Genomic DNA, 22,500 nt, shown 5'->3' on the forward strand with positions numbered 1-22,500 from the left:
TACTTTAATTTACTTTCACGAGGTAAAAATGACACTTCAAAATCTATAAAATTATATAGTCTGATATCATCTTTCATTTTCAATAAGTTTTGATGAATTTGAGATGCTCATGATATTCTGAATTTGGAGCCAAAAATTTCGTAATTCTAAAAACATTTCGTAGTTGTAGACATGTCTGACCCCTGACCTTATCGAGGTGAGATATGCGTGCCCGGCCATACACGATGACGGATATTTTAGGCGTTTAGCCTTTTTAAAGCCTTTTAGACGTCCAGCATGGGACTTTTACTGAATGAAATGGAAAACTGGTTCAATTTTATCTTATCTTATCTTACTAAAGGCTTAATAGGAATTATCCTTTAAATGCCTTATACAATAGTTTATAATTACAGAATATCATAAAGCATCCATTGTATCATTCACAGGCAGTTTTACACAACTTTGAATGTACGGAAAAATGTATCAATACGGCAATGTAAAATCGAAAAATACTATCATAGAATACTGGTAATTGAAAACTGGTCAATATCGAATGAATCATAAACGTACTTGCTCATTTTAATGGAATATAAAAGCAGCGTGAGGCAAATTGAATATGATTTAGTTGTTTTTGGATAGCACTGCTGGCGTTACATTTTTTCAACCATTCATCTTGAAATGGTTTTTTGCTGGCATGGACCTAGCAATTAGCCAGTTGACCCTGCACTCTGGAAAGACAAGTATTTCTTTCTAAATGGCCAGCAAACTCGTCCTCCACATATCGATCGGTTTAAATGAATCTCCTCTTCGCCCTTCCCAGGTTTGAGAGTGTTTGCCAAGATGAGGGTCATTTAAATCGAAGGACGTCTTTTCCTGCCAATTTTTTAAAATGTGTCTTTCCAGAGCACGGCATTTAACTGGTTTTAACTAATTTTTGACCTTAACCTCTGTTGTAGTTGTGTAAAAATAAATACATTACTATACGCTTCAAAGTCGTAACGTCACTTCCCGCGAAATGACGCATGGTAACTTAGTAACTGGCTCTAAACTATAGGAACAATGGCGGACGCCCTTATGAAATATTTCTCCGACAAGCATAAAAGCTTGTCCAGAGGAAAAAAACATTATAAATTTGATCATGTTTTGACTTTTACACATTTTGATCACAAGACATAGGAAAAGTTCTAGCCAGCATGAAGAATAAAAAGTACAGCTTTTCTTTGTTTAGAACCACGATGGCCGCCGTTGCTGGGCGACGTGGCATCAGACTATTGAATCCAATTAGGAGAATGACTTTTATTTCTTAAGATATTAAACATTTAATGTTCCTAATTCTGAATATTTTGATTTTTATAATCAAATTTCTCCATTCAGTTCATTCCGACTTAATACCAAATTGAGGCAACGGAACACATGTTACAATTGATGGTATGCGTTTAGGTAAAATATTCAAAACATCTCCAGTCGGATATCACGTACAAAAACTACACACTATAAGTACCTTAACCTCTTCTTACCAGCCATTTTCAAGATTTTCCCCAAAACTTCACACCCAACTAACACAAAAATATATTTTTTATCACTCAAACACAATAGCAGTAAAATTCTTACGATACATAGATCTACTATCTTTAGCAAAACATGCTCTAGAACACACTGTTCATTTTCTTTAAATTTTATGATATACAAAAGAAATTTGAAAAAGAAAAATGTTCGTTGTATCGTAACGAATGTGACGATTTGCCTATAGTTGGTAAGGAGAGGGTTAAATGTTTATAGTCTGATTGATATAATTAAGAGTAAACTAATCATTGAAATGGCTGTGTCTAAAAACAATAACAAAGAGACGAGTAAAATCGATCATGTTCCTTCTATAGCAAAAACTGATTAAGATATAAACCATAAATTAGGCTATTGCGAAAATAAAATAGTTCCTTGCCACGGGTTATTTTTTTTCCTGTTTACGTTGCGAATATTATGATATAACGTTTTGCCATTAAATTCGGAAAGATAGCCTGTGGCTGCAAGGGCTTCCTTCCGACAAAATCAATTCACAAAAACGACGAAAAACATAATCTTCTGCAAACCAATATTTATATCGAATTATTGAAGACAGAACGACAAGACAATCAGTAATAGGTTGTTGAAAAGAACAAAATATGTATAGGAGCCTTTATAAAGAAAAAAACTGAGCTTTTATATAGAGGATGATCCACTAAACGTGTTCAAAGCGCTTTACAAGGGGTCAATAACCGACAACAACACTTCACATGTAGAACGAGACATCACGCCTGTAAGGCGATACTACAACATTTTTGGACAGACAAAGCTGTTTACGGCCAGTTACTCATTTTACACATGAGTACGGTAAGAGAATTTGAGTAAGAGCCTATTCCAAGGAGTCAACTATGCGCCGCTCGGGACTCGAGCCTGGATCTTCCGATCCGAAGGCGAGTGTCATACCACTAGACCACAAAGTCACACAGAGACAGAGACATAGAGGAAACTAGAAAGATACAGCAGTCAGTTGGAATTTGAGATTTCTCAGAAGCTATTAATATAATCTTAATGTTGAAACGACAGAATCATAGGGGCAGCGTGGCTCAGCGGTACGGTCTTTGCTTCGTACCCAAAAGGTACCGAGTTCGACTACCCGGCTCGTTGTGTGGCCTTCAGCAAGTCACCTCGCCCTAGCTAAATTTGCTGCGCTGCACTGTGGCTGGCGCCTGGGTTATTCCAGTCTTCCCTTAGAATAGACCCTAAAGACAAATTTCCCCTTGGGGATGAATAATGGGAATTTTATTTTTTATTTATTTTATTGTAGAGAATTAATATAATTATTATTTTGGAAAACGCCCCAGGTTCGGATTTCTTATCATTTTTATTGTAAATTCACTTTTCAGGTTCCTATTCATCCCGACATAATACCGTTTTGAGACGATGAGTCACAAATGCTGGCTCCTCAAGAATCACTCATTCAGTCTTGAGCTAAGTTTAGATCTAAGTTTAAATGTGGATGTGTTATTGGTTTTGTGCGGCCATGTGGTCTTGTGGTATGACACTCGCTTTCGGATAGGAAGGTTCTGGGTTCGAGCCTCGCTCGGCGATAGTTGAGTCGTTGGAAAAGGCTCTTTACTTACATTCTCTCACCGTACTCAGGTGTAAAATTAGTCCTTAGCCGTCAACAGTGTTATCTCTGTCGGATAAATTGAAATATCGCCAAAGAGACGTCATGTCTCGTTCTACATGTTCTAAATTTTACGTGCTCATGTTGGTCAGGGACCCCTTTGTAAAGCGCTTTGAGCACATTTTAGTGGATATTGCTCTATATAAAAGCTCTAGTTTCCTGTTTTTTCTTTTTTAAATTCATTTTTCAGGGTCCCATTGATCCCGACATAATACCGTTTTGAGACGGGGGGTAATAATACTGGCTTCTTCAGAATCACTCATTCACTCTTGGGCTAAGTTTAGATCTTTTACCCCTAGAGAATTCGTATTAAATCCTAATATATTTATTTTAATGGCTCTTATTTCAGACGAGAAGTTACAAATACTGGCCTGAACCCAGTGAGAGTATCGATGTGGATGTGTTATTGGTGAGCACAGAATGGGAGTATGAGAAAGCTACTCACGTCGAAAGGAAGATCATAGTCAAACACGACAAGGTAAACAAGCTATTTATTGTCATGGCGTCATTGTGGAAGATTATGCCAGAATGAACTGGATGGAGAGGGTTGAGTTTATAAAGGATCAGAAATAGAACCGTTAAGATTCTTTTCGTTTAATCCTCCCCTTACCACCTACAGCAAAATCGTCATACTTGTTACGACATTTTTTTTCTTATTCAGATTTATTTTGTACATCACAATAAACTTTGTTTATTTGACAAGAACATAAAGGTGAATTGTTTGAGTTTAACAAATCTATTTTTCTGCTGGGTAAGCCTGCCATTCTTGGGAAAATACTGAAAATTATCGGTAAGGAGAGAGTTAAGCCTTTAGATAGAGCAATATCCACTGTGTTCAAATGCCTTTACAAGGGGTATCAAACCAACCACGCCACTTAACATGTAGGACAAGACATGGCGTCTGTAAGGCGCTGTCGGAATAGTTTCTTGATATGAACAATGTTTGTAACGGCTAGTCATTAATTGAAACACCTGGGTACAGTGAAAGACTAGTAGTGAGGAGGCTGTTCCAAGGACCAATATTGCTCCTAATACAACTGAACTGGAACCAGAAACCACCAGATCCAAGGGCGAGTGGCATATCACTAGAGTAAAAAGCTGTATGCTGATGGTTGGAATTTGTAATAAAGATTAAAGGATCTCCTGTATTCCTTTGCATTTTGTTTTATATATAAGATGATACCCCCCCCCCCCCAAAAAAAAAGAAAAAAGTTTAGCGTTTATATAGCGCAATATCCACTAAACGTGCTCAAAGCGCTTTACAAGGAGTCCCTGAGGAGCACTTAACATGTAGGACAATACAAGACGATATTACAAATTTTTTCCTCGTCAGAGACAACTTTACGTTGCTGCTTGAAACTCACGGAAGTAAAAGAAAATGAATAAATATAAAAGAGACTTCAACTCATCCAGTTACCTGCCGTATTTTTTTTTTTTTTATTGAGCATTTATATAGCGCAATATCCACTTAACGTGCTCAATGCGCTTTACAAGGAGTCCCTGGTCAACAGCAACATTTAACATGTAGGACGAGACATGGCGCCTGTTAGGCGATATTACAATTTTTCGGACAAAGACAACGCTGTTAACGGCCAGGTACTCATTTTACACCTGAGTACGGTGAGAGAATGTGAGTAAAGAGTTTTTTCCAAGGACTCAACTATGCGCCGAGCAAGGCTCGAACCCAGGACCTTCCGATCCAAAAGCGAGTGTCATACCACAAGACCACATAGCGGCATATAGCCGTGTTGTGGAGAGCCACGTATTTACAAATTTGGTCAGAAAAATCGTTATCAAATATCGATCGATTAAAATGACCCTCGTCTTGGCAAAAACTCTCAAACCTGGGACCTCGAGAGGTCGATATTTGAAGGACGTGTTTTCTAGTCAAAGTATTAAATTCGCGTCTTTCTAGAATACGACAGTTAACTGGTTAATTATTAAAAGATACATAATGAGGACGTTTCGAGTTTTCCCCTGTAAACAAAATAGACGACGAATAAGACTCAAAAAATGAATATTAAATGACAGGATTGTGGTGTTGATCGCCAATTATATTAAATTAGAGATTGAGTATTTGTTCTTTTCTAAAGATATTATATTCCTTTATGTACATCCATTTTCCCATCCAAAACTACCAACACACAGTTGAGTCCTTGGAAAATGATCTTTTCTCCCATACTCTCACCGTCAACAGGTGTGCAATGAGTACATGGTCATTAACAGTGTTTTTTCTGTCGGGGAAAAAATTGAACTATTGCCTAACTGAAGTAATATCTCGTCCTAAATGTTAGGTATTGCTGACGTCCAGAGACACATTGTAAGATGCTTTGCGCACTTTTAGTGGATATTGCACTATAAAAAAGATCAATTATATTTTTTTGATTTTCATTTTATTATTTCAGCTCACATTTTAGACTAAATTTATTCTCCTCAACGAGATCAAATCCATGTGCATATATTTGCAGGTTTGATGGCCGAATGAAAATATGGGCCTGAATTAACATTGTTGTAATGGGGAATATTTTGCGTCGGTTTTAGAGTATTTCTGTTACAACAATGAGCCCACAATAAATTGGATTACCCGACTTGCAAGTAATAATATAATAATAATAATAATAATAATAATTGAGCTTTATATAGTGAAATATCCACTAAATGTGCTCAAGGCGCTTTACAAGGGGTCCATGGTAAACAGCAACATTTAACATGTAGGACGGGACACGGGACCGCCTGTTAGGCGATATTACAATTTTTAGGACGAAGACAACGCTGTGAACGGCCAGGTACTCATTTTCCACCTATGTGAGTAAAGAGCCTTTTCCAAGGACTCAACTGTGCGCCGAGCGCGAGGCTCGAACCCAGGACCTTCCGATCCGAAAGAGAGTGTCATACCACAAGACCACATAGCCGCATAAGCACATCATATTACCATACTGCTGGATTCTATGGCCATTGACGAAGTTGTGACTCTCGCCAGGAACAGACGTGCTTGGTCCCGATATGTGGATTCCCTGTGACTGTGACACTTTTATGCTGATGTAGCATCAGCGGCGTGGCGTATTGACGGCATATGGTGGTGCCATGATTAGAAAAAAAAATTATAATACAGTGAACACGGTTAAGAGGAGAGAGCACGACATATTAAAAACTCTCTTTTATGGAAGGGTGGGGGAGGGTCGATGGTTTCTACGAGTGGACAAAACTTACAAAAACAAATAATTCATGAAAACAACAAGCCACAACACTGAGATACAAGTCCCGTATGAAAAGGTCTTTGTAATTATTCTTTGTCCACCATTTAAAGGATTGGATTTGGTAGATAATGCAATCAATATGTTATAAATGTAAATCAAAAGAGAAAAAAAAACCTATGACAGAAATTACTTACTTTTAGTACTTGTAAAAAAATCTGCACTGCGATGTTTCATCTCTGAAAATCTTTTTATAATGTGTTTATTGAAATCTGGAATGACATCTATTTCAACTTTGTGAAAGGACAGAATCATTAATGAATTTAACCGCTCCTGTTTCATTGAATTTCGCAACAAAAAAATTTCACTCTTTTAAGGGTGCTAAAACAACGTTCAGGAGGTTAAGAAATACGATGGAAGTGGTTAAGATCACTATAGCCTATAGATGTCCATGATTTGTCAGTGTTTGTTGTATCTGTAAAAAGTAGACAATAAAAACAAAAGACTAAACTAACTGTGAGCCATTCATGCCTGTCATACCATGTCACTGAAAAAGAGCGTTTTCGAGATTTCCGCACCTGTGTTAATTCAAAATCAGTTGGTTGGTGAGGAACTAGTCTTTTTATTTCTAATTTGTCATCTAGTGTCAATCTCCCAAACGGTCGGTGAAGTAAAAAGTCAACTTGATTCATTGCAATTCATTGTTTAACAAAACAAAACTTCAAAGTATATCTCAAATAATGGAAATCAGTGGAATACGATTAATGATTGCACAAATAAAAGGTAGATTCAGATCTTAAAGCATCACAAAGAAAAAATCACTCCACTTAAGTACTTAAAAATCTAAAAACACACCAAAAGTATAACTGTTGACAGTCTTCGGTTTCTTTCTCTGACTGACACAAATACACACGCACAAACACACACAAACACACACACACACAAATAAACACTCATACACACGTAACCATCAACTCGGCACTACAAGCAAGAAAAATGTTGGTAAATTCGTCCACAATGCTTCGTTGCAAAGAATTACTTTATTCAATAATTGTGAAAAAGAGGTGGGGGGTTTGATATGTCATATTTTAAAGTTTTATGATGTTTTTCTTTGCTGCTTACAAATAAACTTGACAATGATCAGTGTTTTTGACAGTTAATGTAATATTTTGGATGGCCGAAGTTACCCTACATTGGCAATTGCCTAAAATAAACGTTTTTGAACTTTGAACCTAATTTGGCGCATCCCCCGAGTCCAACGGTGGAGCTCTCAGATCCTGGCACAAGTCGAGGGGTTTTCCGCTATTTGAAGATAGTATAATTCGACCTAGTTTCTCGCTCAATCAGCTGTCGCGATACTAATGGATATAGTATTAATTGGAGCTCGGATTGCTTTGCACCACGGTGTTTGATTTAGTCACTACTTCGCGGAGTGATGTCACCAACACACGAGTCGGCGCAGTGCGTGACTCGGAATCTTGAATAGAGTGGAGACTAAAAAGGCAGTATGTTGTTGGCGAGTTGGCGAAAGACAGTGGAGTTAAAATCTCTGTTTTATTTTTAATTAAATTATGCTGTTAATGATTTTTTAAAAGATTGGTGCGGTGCCTGGCACCATTCGATCCAATGGCCCCACGCCACTGTGTAGCATAGCACCTTAGTGCCGTACAATGCAACTCTTACATACATACATCATATTATTCTAACTACATAAATCAGGATTTTCACTCAATTATCAGTTCAACTTTGGACAACGTGGGTATTTCCTTTTAACATCAGACATTTTTATTGATGGATGATTTATATTCTTCATGGAATGCGTAGGCGACTGTATTGTATGTTCCCGTTACGAAAGGGCGTAGTTATCTATCAGGTCATGACTTAAATAGACATATCACCATGTGTCACATTTCACAATGGGCATGATCTATAGATAGTTCGAAGATGACGTCACTCAGGTCTTTGTTATTGATTTTTGCCATCCGCGTTTGTGAGTAATGCTCACTGAACTGTATTAACCTAACTATAAACGTTCATGGATACACACAGTTTTGTGTGTTGCTCCGTTATACTTCCGGGTGGCAATAATATGAGCTTCTTAGCCAAGCGCATACTATCTATATTAACTTTCCATGTGCTCGAGGTCATTGGTCACATTGCAAAATGTGCTCAAAGTGACCCACTTAGTGAAAAGTGTTCACAGCTTTTTAAATATCTAACATTACGATTGGTCACTTGATTCAGCTTGACACATGGGTATGTTTATAACCTTTGTAAACAAAGCAGCGTGTTTACATTTGTTAAGAAATATCCAATCGTTGGACAGCAACAAATCATGTGACTGATGACCTGCTTTTACGAAAACACGAATATAGATCGCTCCCATTCAATCATTCCTTTTCGCCCTCAGACTGGCGAGAGTCGCACGATTCATCAGCTTCAATTCCTAGCCTGGCCAGAGGACTCGGATTCTCTCCCTTGCGTGCCGTCTTTCGTGGCCTTCTGGAAGGCGTTCAGAAAACTACATTCAAATGATTACGGACCACCTGTGATCCATTGCAGGTAATTCTTTTTGGGGATTGTTATATTTTCGTCAAATACCCCCCTCCCCTTTCTCCACCTATGATATACACACATACACACTATAATATATATATATATATATATATATATATATATATATATATATATATATATATATATATATATGTGTGTGTGTGTGTGTGTAAATAAGGTCACTCACGTTTTTTTTCCGATACAATTGTTTCTATGTCCTCCATTTCGTCAGACGACATTTATCCGTAGTGTCCGTAGACGACGGATAAATGTCGACTGCCGAAATGGAGGACATATAAACAATTGTATCGGCAAAAAAAAAAGTGAGTGACCTTATTCATATATACATTCCGATTTGACGGGAACAAGCCCTTGCAAATTATATTTAGTTCATGGCTCACCCGACTATTTTTAAGAATTCAATCAAAAAGTTAGTCGTAAGATTTTTTTATATACATATAGAATACAAATGTAACGCCACACCTTAAGTCTGGAGGTAGAATTTAGTAAATATGTTTCAAACCAAAATGAAAGTGTTGTCTATATTATATTAAATTCACTCTGCGCCCCCATAGCCGTACGAGGTAAAGAAATAAACGAATGATTTTAGACCAAGAGGATAAAAGGTTATTTTGTCAGTGTTTGACAAATTTTTGATTTGGCAGGAAAACATTTCATATCACTTATTCTTAACATTTGGACCTCTGATTTATGACTTTTATGGGATCTTGTTTCATTTAATGATATATATCGATGAGTGTAGTTAATGATTCTTGGCCCAAAAAAAGAAAAGTTGTTTTGTCAGTGTTTGCAGATTGTCATTTTGACCAGGAAACCTTTTATGTCTACAGACAGAACAAAGTTGAAGTCACTCAGGCTGAGTAATATGAATTACAACTAAAGAAAACGGAAGTGACTCTGTATACTGAAAATGGGTACAATCTTAGGGGAAATGCGTACAAGCGTACAATCACTGAAAATGCGTACAACTCCGCATTTTTTTTTTGCAGTAGGTTGGCAGATGAGTCTCAGCTCTTTTTGTACGGTTTTGAGCCAACCATTTTTACGAGTAATTTTCACTATATTTTCTCAATCAGACAATACATGTGTATAAGGTTACACATAATTTTGTGTGTTGGTGCGTTATATCCGGCTGGCGAATGTTGTGAGTTGTCTTTTTTTTTCTTTTTTTCCCTAAGCGCAAAGCATCAATTAATGCTGTGTGTTTCGTTTAAAAACTCACAACATCCGCCCGACGGATATAACGAATCAACACACAAAACTATGTGTAACCTTAAACGTTCTATAGTCTAATTCATACAATTTTGTGATAACAACATATAAAAAATGGCTGGCAAAAACAATAACAAAGAATTGAGTAACGTCAATTTCGTTCTTTCTACGTATTTTTAAACCTAAGACCTCAGGTTTATGACTTCTAGAGGGCCTTGTTTCATTTGATAATATATCGATCTGAGCAGTAAATGATTTTTGGCCAAAATAAGACAAGGTTATTTTCTCAGTGTTTTGCAGAGTATCATGGCAGCCAGTGAGTCGAGTTATGGGGATATTTTATAGGGAAAAAAGGTATAACTTGAGCTTGATCTTATTCTATAGATAGTATGCAGATGACGTCACTCAGGCCTTTGTTATTGTTTTTGCCATCCGCGTTTGTGAGTTGTTCTCACTAAACTGTATTAACCAGACTATAAAAGTTCATGGTTACACAGAGTTTGTGTGTTGGTCCGTTATACTTCCGGATTGCAATGTTATGAGCTTCTTAGCCAAGCGCATACTATCTATAGAGCGCAATATCCACTAAACGTACTCAAAGCGCTTTGCAAGGGGTCCCTAGCCAACAGCAACACTTAACATGTAGAACCAGACACGACACCTGTTAGACAATATTACAATTTTTTTTTCGGATAGAGACAACGCTGTTAACGGCCAGGTACTCATTTTACACCTGAGCACGGTGAGAGAATGTAAGTAAAGCGTCTTTTCCAAGGACTCGACTATGCGCCGAGCGAGGCTCGAAACCAGGACCTTCCGATCCGAAAGCGAGTGTCACACCAATAGACCACATAGCCGCACAAGAAGTTATAGGGTTGTTTTTTCAGTTACAAGACGTCAGACAGGTTTCAAATGCCATACCAATTTGATTCCCTGGAAATAGATCACATGATGTGATGCGATCTGTCTTTCGGAAACGAATCGCATAGAGTAAGGCGATCTGTTTCATTAGTTTCGTATGACTGATGTCTAAACTTGATTTATTTGTTTGGTTCTGTGCTCGATAGCAAGAATTTTAATGACCCAAGAGCCAGAAGACTAGGAGTCTAGGAGTAATCCGTTTCGGTTAACTCTCTCCTCACCAACTATAGGAAAATCGTCACATTCGTGACGATACAACCAACATTATTATTATTCAAATGTCTCTGGTACATTATACAATTTAAAGAAAATTAACAGTGTGTTGTAGTGCATGTTCTGCTAAAGAAATTATTTATCGCAAGAACTTTACTGCTATTATGTTTGAGTGATAAAAAATATATTTTTGTGTTAGTTGGGTGTAAAGTTTTGGGGAAAATCCTGAAACTGGCTGGTAAGGAGAGAGTTAAGAATCGAATTATAACACCTCATTCTCATATTACCTTAGGGACTTAAAGAAAACAAAATTGTAAAATTGAACAGAATATAACAACAAAATGTTTTCTGACCCGTATTCTCAAAAGACTTTTACATAGCGCTATATATATACATTCAACGTCCTCAGAGCGCTATTAAAGGGGTCTCTAGCCAACAGCAACGATAAACGTGTAGGACAAGACATGACGTCATTCATTAAAGACCCGATACTCATTTTACACATGACCACGGTGACAGAATGTGAATAAAGAGCCTTTTTCAAGGACTCAACTATGAGGTGCTCAGAGCGGGACTGGAAACAGGCCTTGCGATCTGAAAACGAGTGTCATACCACTAGACCACATAGCCGCATCATTTTAATAGAGACAAAAAATACATCTCTTATCTTTTATGTTGAATGATATGCAAAATAGACTTCATAGGTTTTTTTTCCAATTCTCTCCACTTTATCAATACTAGCAATGGTTCTCGGAGAACAAGCCTTCTACTTGCCATGAACATTCTCTACAAGCATCAAGAAGAGGCTGAACTTGTGGACTCTTTTGGTACAGTGCTCAGGCTGAGAGAAGACAGAGCCCATGCTGTGCCAACGCTGGTAGGAGATTTGTTACGATAATACTGACGTTACTCACTTAGCTCTTTGTTGTTGGTTTCTTTTTGTTTTTTTAGGTTGCTGTTTTAATGATAAGTTGTCACTAAATTATAGATAAAACGAAGATGACGTCACTCATGTCTTTGTTATTGTTTTTGCCATCCCCGTTTATGTGTAATACTCACTTACCTGTATTATCCAGATTATAAACGTTCAAGGTTACACTAAGATTTTCGTGTTGGTCCGTTATACTTCCGGATGGCAATATTGTGAGCTCCTTAGCCAAGCGCATACTATCTATATGAATCTTACTTTTAATGTTCATTATACTTGTTGTGTCTTGGTGCGTTTTATCAAGCTGGCGGATGTAGTCATCAATACTATGCTGTTACGATGGTCATTTGTTGAAATAAGTTAGTTTTCAGCCACGTCTCCAAGTCTTGTTATATAAAAATCAGATCTATCAACCAACACCTTTTTGTGGATCTACAAATCCTTGGTTACAAAATTGCAGATTGTATTGAATTCCAAGTATAGAAATGCCTGTCTGTAGGGCATTTTGTCATGTCAGGTCTATTGATGAACAGTGATCAAAACGTCAGCTAATCTGAAGAGTTTTCACTCAATATAACGTTCCAGTGATGTTGTCAATTCTTTTTATTTATATTGTTATTTATTTACTGTTTATTATTTATTGAATGATTGATTTATTTATTTATATATTTATTTATTTCTATTTATTTATTTATTCATTTATTAGAATTTAGTTATTATTGCTAGGTGGTCAGAAACCTCAACAGTCGAGACGGAACGGGTCATAATAATTTGGCACCCTTATGAATCTATCGATTCTGAGATAAGTGTGGCAAATCAGTATTGATCTCTTATTAAAGAAAAAAAAACATAATGCAAATATTTGGTTTTATGATTGCATGCCCGTAAGGCAACAATACAAAGATACAATCAGGGATCATTATTGTCGTGGAATAAACCGACTACTTAGCATCGAAATGTGAAATTATAATTTTAGTCAAATTCAATGTTTTCTTCAGATGGCTATTTGTCCGCCATTACAGATATCTATGTACATAAGAGTTCTCCTGCTTCCTTCGATGATTTATGGATGCTTGACCATTTGGTCCTATAATGCAATGTACAGCAATGAATCGTAGCCATTGTTAACATAAAATAAAGCCTGACACTAGAACCCTCTAGGACTGGCAGATGGACGTCATTTTTTTAGCTTTGTGTAGCGTCTGGTGAATTGTGGTTAGTAGAGCTCAAGGAAACAAGTTATTTCATTGGTTTAACTATTGAATACAACTCACTTATTTGTTTCCTTTTGTGGCAAAGACTAGCATTTTGACGTCATGTTTGGTCAGTGTCAGGCTATAACTTTACGATGGTGTTAAAAACGTTGACACGTAGAAGACAAATGCAATTTAAATATTGACACCCGGAATAAAAAAAGCATAGAACGCAATTCGATATTTATTGACACCTAAAAAGTACAGCAGTACAAAAATAAAGAAGGATTTAATTGGAGACAAAATGCAATTTTAAATATTTTGGCACCCAGAAAACCACAGAATGCAACTTTGAAATTTTAAAAACCCGGATGGCTTTAGTAGGAAGAATTTCCAAACGCGTCCACCTCACAAATCGTAAACATACAGTTATTTTTGTTCAAAAGATGATTTACCCTGCCCAGCAGGCAAGAGTTTAATGCTTCTTTCTCTCTTAAAAAGGAGAAGATATTATAATGATAATAATGATAATGATGATAATGATAATAATAATAATAATAATAATAATAATAATAATAATAATAATAATAATAATAATAATAATAATAATATCGCATATCACAGAAGGCAATTATGTCAACAAATACCAGAATACCTGATAATATATTATATCCGAGAAGTCAATTGTGTCAAAAAATACTAGAATACATAATAATAATATAGTATATCCGAGAAGTCAATTGTGTCAACAAATACCGGAATACATAATAACATAGTTTATCCCAGAAGTCAATTGTGTCAACAAATACCAGAATACATAATAATAATAATATAGAGTTTATCCGAGAAGGCAATTATGTCAACACTTTCATTTTTTTTTTTTTGTCTGAAAAGTATTCTGTTCAAATTCCAAAGCTCATATAGCCGGAATCCTTCCTGATTTCTGTAATGTTAAATGAAATCTAACAATTGGTGGCTACCCTTCGGATAATTAGTCTCTTGCATGTTCTTTTCTACCAGATCTATCAGATTCAACTCTCACTAAATCCTGGTGAAGGCCAAGTTCATATTATAATACAACAGTAAAGAGAATCTTTATAAAATTATTTTCAAAATTCATACGTTTCCAATATGACACACTTTGTGCAATTATATTGATCTAATATATGCATTGAATTGAAATTGAACTTTTAGAGAACATTAAGAAACACTTACAAAAAACATCCAGAAAACTCAGCGAACATATTTGGAAATTAAAAGACAACAAACTACATCCCAACATTTCATGGAAAATTATATCTTAAGCAACAGGATACACACCATCATCAAAACAATGTAGCTTATGCCTGGAAGAGAAATATACTATAATCAAACACCCCCATGAAGCCACACTCAACACGAAAATTGAGATATACAATAGTTGTCCACATCGCCGGAAGCACTTATTAATCAATTACAAACCCACGGAACTACTTCAACAAGCAACAACACACAACAAACCAAACTCATGTAACACACAGTCCTGACGATGACTGAAAAGGTCTGAAACATCGATGTAGACTGACTCCATCATTGATCAGTCATATATAAATAGCACAGACGAATTCTGATAATCTAATTTAATAATTACACTTAAAACACCATAGTGATAAACACGTTATTTCAAATAGAAACTAAAACTTCGAAAATCCATAAAGTACACAATGGTGATGTGACGACTTGGTCAACAGCAAAACTTAAAGTGACGGGTTCAGGGGTGAGCTTTCTTATAGATAGAACGAAGTTGACGTCACTCGGGTCTCTGTTATTGTTTTTGCCATCCGTGTTTATGAGTCGAATGGGGTATTATGTGCAACACCTTTTAACCAAGGACACAATGCTGGAGTCAATTAGTTACAATGCTTGTCCCCCCATTGGATCATAGCCATCGTTATGTTTTAGCCTCACACTGAAATCCAAAAGGACTGACGTCATTATTTGGTTTTTGCACCGCCTAGTGAGTTGTCGTTAGTAGAGCTCATGTAAACAAGTTATTTCATTGGTTGAACTATTGAATACAACTCACGATTTGTTTTCTTTTGTGGCAAAAGACTGGCATTTTGACGTCATTTTTTGGTCAGTGTCAGGCCATAACTTTACGAAGGCCACGATTGGATCCCCATCCTGCTAAAATATCGATATAACATTTAGAAAAAGTGTGGAGCGGGCACTAATATCATCAATGATGAGGATAGGCTTCAACATTAGTGACGTCACTTCCCTCGTAATGACGCATAGTAACTTAGTAACTGGTTTAAAACTATCGGAACAATGGCGGACGCCCTTTTGAAATACTTCTCCGACGAGCATAAAAGTCTATGCAGAGGAGAAAAACATTATAAATCTGGTCATGTTTTGACTTTTATACATTCTGATCACATGACATGTGAAAAAACTCTAGCCAGCTTGAAGAATAAAAAGTACCGATTTTCTTTGTTAAGAACCAAGCTGCTCGTTGCTGGGCGGAAGTGACATCAGATTACTGAATCCTTTTAAAGGGTACGGAGAAATTCCATATGATAACAATGAATAAAGAATATCACAGTGTCAGGAAACCAAACCCATTACTGGAGAGAAGTCGGGACATTGAACCTTCTACTCTTTTGGTTCCTAAATCTTTGGGAGTGTGCATGTAACCAATCCTTCGGAGTACTAATAATAAATAGGTTACATAAAGGTGGCTTAACTATATTAGTAGAAAGATGTATACGCAGATTCTTAGGATTACGGGACTTAACTCCCTCCTTACCACCATTTTCCGGATTTTCCCCAAAAATTCACACCCAACCTATACAAAAATAGAAAAATTTCACTCAAACACGATATCTGTTACTTCTTGTTATACATATTATTTTCTGCTAAAAGAGCTCTTCAACACAGTGTTAATATACTTTAATTATAGCAAACATTTTTGTTGACATATTATGATGTACAATAGAAATTAAAATGACAAACATGTTGACTGCGTCGTGACAAATGTGACGATTTTCGTATGGGTGGTAAGGAGGGACTTAAAAGAGCGATGACGGATTGTCTTTATTGACGACCAGCAAATAGTTAAACTGGAAAATAAGACACCATCACTCTGAAACCAGAAGATCAATTACACACGGTATGTATCCAGTCCTCGGGAAGAGTGGTTTTACACTTCCAATGAAATAGGAACCATCTTTTTTGACATCACACATTTCTTCCCTATAGAAACGACACCCATCGCCTGACTGAGGGAGGGAGAGAGAGAGAGAAAGAGAGAGAGAGAGAGAGAGAGAGAGTGAGAGAGAGAGAGAGATAGGGGGGGGGGGGCAGAGAGAAAAGTTGGACGCAGTTATCATTGAGCTATCCAGCCTGGCGGTTATCGATGAGCATATCTCAGAAAATGTGTAGGTTACATTTTCCTGATGATCGATTCTGTGATGTATTTTACATGCTTCATATTATGCATTATAGACCTACCTCTGTGAAGTCCCGGGTTTAAGAGTTTTTGACAAAATGTTGGTCATTTTAATCGATCAATATTCGAAGAATGAGTTTTCTAGACAAAATGTTAACAAATGCTTTTTTAAGGTGAGGGCAGTATTAAGTTGTGGCATTGCTACCTATTCATATTCATGACTAACTGTCAACGTATCAGTGTTAATAATATTATATGACCTAATTTAGACCCAATTGGGTCAATCTAAAGCACTAAAATATATTCTTAAAATTATAATAAATCAATTTGATATTAATTTACCCGTCATAAACTTTAGTACATTTAATTCATGTGTAAAATATATTAAACATGTAAACATAATAAATTCAAGATAAGGGATGAAGCTTGCATTAAAAATGCTAATGCTATGAATTTAAGTGGTATGTTTACTAATCCGTTCCCTTGGTAACCACCTTGATCTACTCTTAAATACAGCTTCACAGAATCTCTTTCATATATTTGAATGCGATCTGTGTTATATTTTTTCTGTGTTCTTTGTATAATATTGGCGGACGTATAACGCACTCTTTGACATATGGTTTTTCATGATATATAAAGCATATCGAAAGCTATATAAATAGAAACAGGGTTAGGCGTATATTTTGACCTTATCCCGTGGGCAATGACGTTAATGCAATAATTGGCCTCGTGCAATTATAACGATGGAATACGAGACTTTTTCGAAAAATAGAATCATGAGGCCTTGTTGCGAAACAATGCTATCATTAGTGAAGTCTTTCACAGACAAGACTAAAATGAATCTATACCTATATATTCATATATAGATTCATTTTAGGCGTGTATATGTATATATATATATATATATATATTATATATATATATATATATATATATATAATATATAATATAGATACGAGAGTATATATATATATATATATATATATATATATATATATATATATATATATATATATATAATATAGATCCGAGAGTGCTCGATATATATATATATATATATATATATATATATTACATATATATATATATTATATATATATGTATATATATATATATATATATATATATATATATATATATATATATATATATATATATATATATATGCTAAATAAATTAAAACACACATTTTTCATATGCTCTACCTAATAGTAACGAGAACTCTCGTATCTACAAGTACCCACCAACACTCATAATATATAAATATATATATATGTATATGTATGTATGTGTGTATATATATATATATATATATACATATATATACATATATATATGTATATATATATATATATATATATATATGTATATATATTTATATATATATATACATACATACATATACATTCATCAATCGTGGCTTCCACAAATCACGATCCTCACGATATATACCTTTGTAACCTTTTTTTCGAAATGATTTCTACTAGTTAATCGAAACGCTGCCAGTTAATTAGAAATCCTTTATATCTTCAGCAAATATTCTAGGATGGCTTCCTGTCCAGTTAATCAAAACAAGAATAGAACCATCCCGTGGCGGTTTCAAATGAACAAATAGGTCAAGTAATTAACAGAGACATCAGGTGTATCACAACCCATTTCCATATGGTCGTGTGCTATACTACACTTTTTCTATTTGACCTTTAGGGGGAGGGGACTACAAATTATATATATATATATATATATATATATATATATATATATATATATATATTATATATATTGTCAAGATGAGGGTCATTTTACTCGGTCGATATTTGAAGGCCAATAGTCGTAACGTCACTTCCCCCGTAAAGACGAATGGTAACTTAGTAACTGGCTCTAAACTATCGGAACAATGGCGGACGCCCTTATGAAATATTTCTCCGACGAGCATAAAAGCGTATCCAGTGGGAAAAAAAACATTATAAATCTGTTCATGTCTTGACTTTTACACATTTTGATCACAAGGCATATAAAAAGTTCTATCCAGCATGAAGAATAAAAAGTACAGATTTTCTTTGTTTAGAACCATTATGGCCGCCGTTGCTGGGCGACCTGACATCAGACTATTGAATCCAATTTTTAATACGAGTTTTCCATAGCACGGCAGTTTATGGTTAATGGGAGACTATACTATGAAGCATTTTGAAACACATTGGGAATAATGAGCACTGGGAAGGAAATGCGCTACACAAATATATTGAATACAGCGTACAGTTTGTTTACACAACACGTAACAAAGTTTGATTTGTCACTCCGTGCGTAGGTTTGATCAAAAAGTGAGTGGAGCAGGCAGTTACGTTGATAATCACAAGAAATGAAGTGAGTAGAAAAGTGCTAGAAAACAAAAGGGAATAACAACTTTGGAGCAATGAGGATTCGAACCATGACGTAACTGCAGCAGCTCCACCTTAATCGCCGAAGAATTTTTATTCTTTAGTTTCTTCTGACATTTTTCAACTTGCTTTATTTCTTGTTATTAGTTAGCTTAGATCCTTTCCTTCCATTTGATTTTTATTTTAAGATGATTAAAGTTATTCCTTTATTTTCCCAGGAACATTACATATACCTACATTATGCACTGATCGAAGCCTGCACCAGCACATCTCAAAACAAAGAAGACGAAAGCAGTGACCGTAGGGAAAGGCGTCGTAGCTCAGCGAGCAGCAACAGCTCATCAGTCGGCAGTCCAGACAACACTTTCGGGAAAATTCGACAGTTTTTCAAAGGCGATAGTCAGGAGGACCATCCCCTGTCGAAGATCGACGAGTCCAACTGTTTACCTGACGCTGAGAACGGAATTGGTAGCTTCATCGTGTCTCCTTTCAGACATAAAGTTGTCAAGAAAAGAAATAGCAGGTCATGGGAAGTCCAAGATGACACGTTACTTGGGAAATCTCTGGAGGAAATAGAGGAGGAATTTAAGGTGAGGAATTTCGTTTTTACAATCTTAATTAATTAAGGTCATTCTTTATTTCAATTATCTTTTTCTTTGTTCTTTACTTTCGTATTTTCTTTATTCTTGACTATAATAGGATGATCAAAATACGTATCGATCAACGTTTACCTCTTTTCAGGACCGATAACCCAATTTGTTTTTGTTATAGTCTCATTGTTGTAATGGATATAATTAAAAACCGAGGCAAAATTCTGTCCATTACAACAATGTTAAATCAGCCCACTGAATGAGTTCGGTCATCATCCTAATGACATGTGTACCTAGGTTTCAAGTCACACAGTTCTGGGCCTGTTTTTCATTTGTTTTTGATTTGCCCCTGCCGTTTGTTTGTTGTTGTTTTGATTAGTTGTTTATTTAGTTATTAGGATATTTGGGGGGGGGGCGGTGGTTTGTTTTGGCAATGCTAAACTCTGAAAATTGATATTCTGTCTAAAGTCGAATGACAACATAAATCCCTCCTCAGAAACCATTGCAAAATCTTCACCACTGACACGATTCAACCGGCATCTTTTTTGTTCAGATAATGCGTGTTGAAAAAAACAAGTTAAAGATGTTTTTTTTTCTTGTTTCCGTTGAATTGTAGAGCCTGCTTACTCTGAACAAAATGATAACTGAAATGTGCCTGCGTTTCTGCTTTTGGGTATAGGTTTCTTTTAAAATATTTTTCCATTGAAAGAGTGAAATGTTTTGGTGGAAATCATGAATACGGCCGGTAAGGGTAATTAAATGTATATTATATGCTTTATTGAGAAAAATGTATATGTACAGATTTTCAAATCTCTTGTCCCTGACCAACAGCAAGACAACATGCAGTAAGAGGCATGACGCCCGTTGGGTGATATTGCATTTTTCCCCGACAGAGACAACGCTGTTAACGGCCATGTACTCATTTTACACCTGATTACGATGAGAAAATATGAAAGCCTTTTCCAAGAACTCAACTATGCGCTGAGCAAGGTTCAAATCCAGGACCTTCCGATCCGAAAGCTGGTGTCATATCACAAGACCACATAGCCGAACTTAACGTTTTGTATTTCACATCATGTTAACTTTAGACTCTTCTTACCAACCACATTCGTTCCGATCCAACCAGCACTTTTATCTTTCAGATTTCTTTTTTATAAATCACACAATTTAAAGAAAAGTGTTTTATTTGGCTATAAAAACCTGACACTGTGTTGTAGAGTTCATTTTGCTGATACATATTATGCATAAAATGTATTTGTTCCTTTTCTGTTTGAGTAGGACAAAACTACTTTTGTGTTGGATAGGTGTGGAATTTTGGGGAAAGGTCTGAAAATAGTTGGTAAGGAAAGGTTTAAAGTCACTTTTCGACCTCTTCATCTCCTCAATAGATATAATACCAATTTTATTCGTTGGATTACATCAATTATTGATTTCTTTTCTCCAACAGATATTTGCATCGCAAACGTCAGCTGAGCCTCTGCCCGACAGTTCTTCTGATGCCTCCTGTATCGCTACAGCGATTGGACCAAGTAGCGTTGTCCACACCATGGCTCTTGGAAGAAGTAGGGATATCTTATCTTATCTTATCTTATTAAAGGCTTAATAGGAATTATCCTTTAAATGCCTTATACAATAGTTTATAATTACAGAATCTCATATAGCTTGTATTGTATATTTACAGACAGTTTTACACAACTTTTAATGTCAGGAAAAATGTATCAATCGAAAAATACAATCATAGAATACTGGTAATTGAAAACTGGTCAAGATCGAATGAATCATAAATGTACAAAGTTTATAGTACAATGAAATATTAATGACAAAAATAACCATGAAAGCAACAACGATATTAAAGCATACATTAGTCTTTGATAAACTATGATTTTACATTGTTTCAGATGTCATGCATTATGACATGTTGTATTCATCATTTTATCAAAGTCGTCATTGTCGACATCATCATTGTCATTAACATCATCATAATCATCAACATCATCATCAATATCATCATCATCACCATCATCATCATCATCATCATCATCATCATCATCATCATCAGTAGCAGCAGCAGCAGCAGCAGCAGCAGCATTTTTGCATCAGCAGCGTCAGCAGTACATTGTTATTATCGTAAATTAAAGACATTGCCAATAACATAAAAGAGCAACATAAACATTAACCAGCTAACTGCTGTACTCTTGAAAAACACGAATTAAAATATTTGGCCAGAAAACTCAGCCTTCAAATATCGATCGAATTAAATTGCCCTCATCTTGACAAAAACTCTCCTCCTTTTTTTTTCTTTTCCCTCCTCCTCCTATTCCTATTCTCACAATCATGATCGTGCGGCTATGTAATCGGAATGTCCAGTGTTCGAGACCCGCTTTAAGAGGCGTATAGTTGAGTCCTTAGAAACGGCTCTTTATCACATTATCTCACCTTACCAAGTTGTAAAATAAGTAGCTGGCCATTAACACCGTTGTCTCTCTCCAAATAAAAAATAATAAATACCACACATTCGACATGCCTCGTCCAACATGTTAAGTGTTGGTGTTGGCTTGGGACGCCTTGTAAAGAGCTTTGAGCATGTTTAGTGGATATTGCTCCATATAAATGTTCAGGTTAAGTTATCATTATTATCACTAATATACCCTATCTTTTTTGTTGATGGGGCTCTAATATTCAATGGAAGTGCAAGACATGT

At 35.8% G+C, this 22,500-nt stretch overlaps 1 protein-coding gene across 2 annotated transcripts in view; it reads left to right on the forward strand.

The window, feature by feature from the left end:
* LOC144975733 (uncharacterized) overlaps positions 1 to 22,500 on the forward strand; it is a 117,175-nt gene that overhangs the window by 75,652 nt on the left and 19,023 nt on the right. For both annotated transcript variants that reach the window (XM_078919927.1, XM_078919926.1), the window contains exons 7-11: positions 3,516 to 3,644; positions 8,771 to 8,922; positions 12,025 to 12,160; positions 19,428 to 19,799; positions 21,247 to 21,361. In XM_078919927.1, coding sequence (XP_078776053.1) covers positions 3,516 to 3,644; positions 8,771 to 8,922; positions 12,025 to 12,160; positions 19,428 to 19,799; positions 21,247 to 21,361 — 904 coding nt within the window. The remainder of the gene's footprint in view (positions 1 to 3,515; positions 3,645 to 8,770; positions 8,923 to 12,024; positions 12,161 to 19,427; positions 19,800 to 21,246; positions 21,362 to 22,500) is intronic.

The sequence above is a fragment of the Berghia stephanieae genome, chromosome 6 (genome assembly GCF_034508935.2).
Source record: "Berghia stephanieae isolate SIO BIC M18660-M18661 chromosome 6, UCSD_Bste_1.3, whole genome shotgun sequence".
Taxonomy (NCBI): Eukaryota; Metazoa; Mollusca; class Gastropoda; order Nudibranchia; family Aeolidiidae; genus Berghia; species Berghia stephanieae.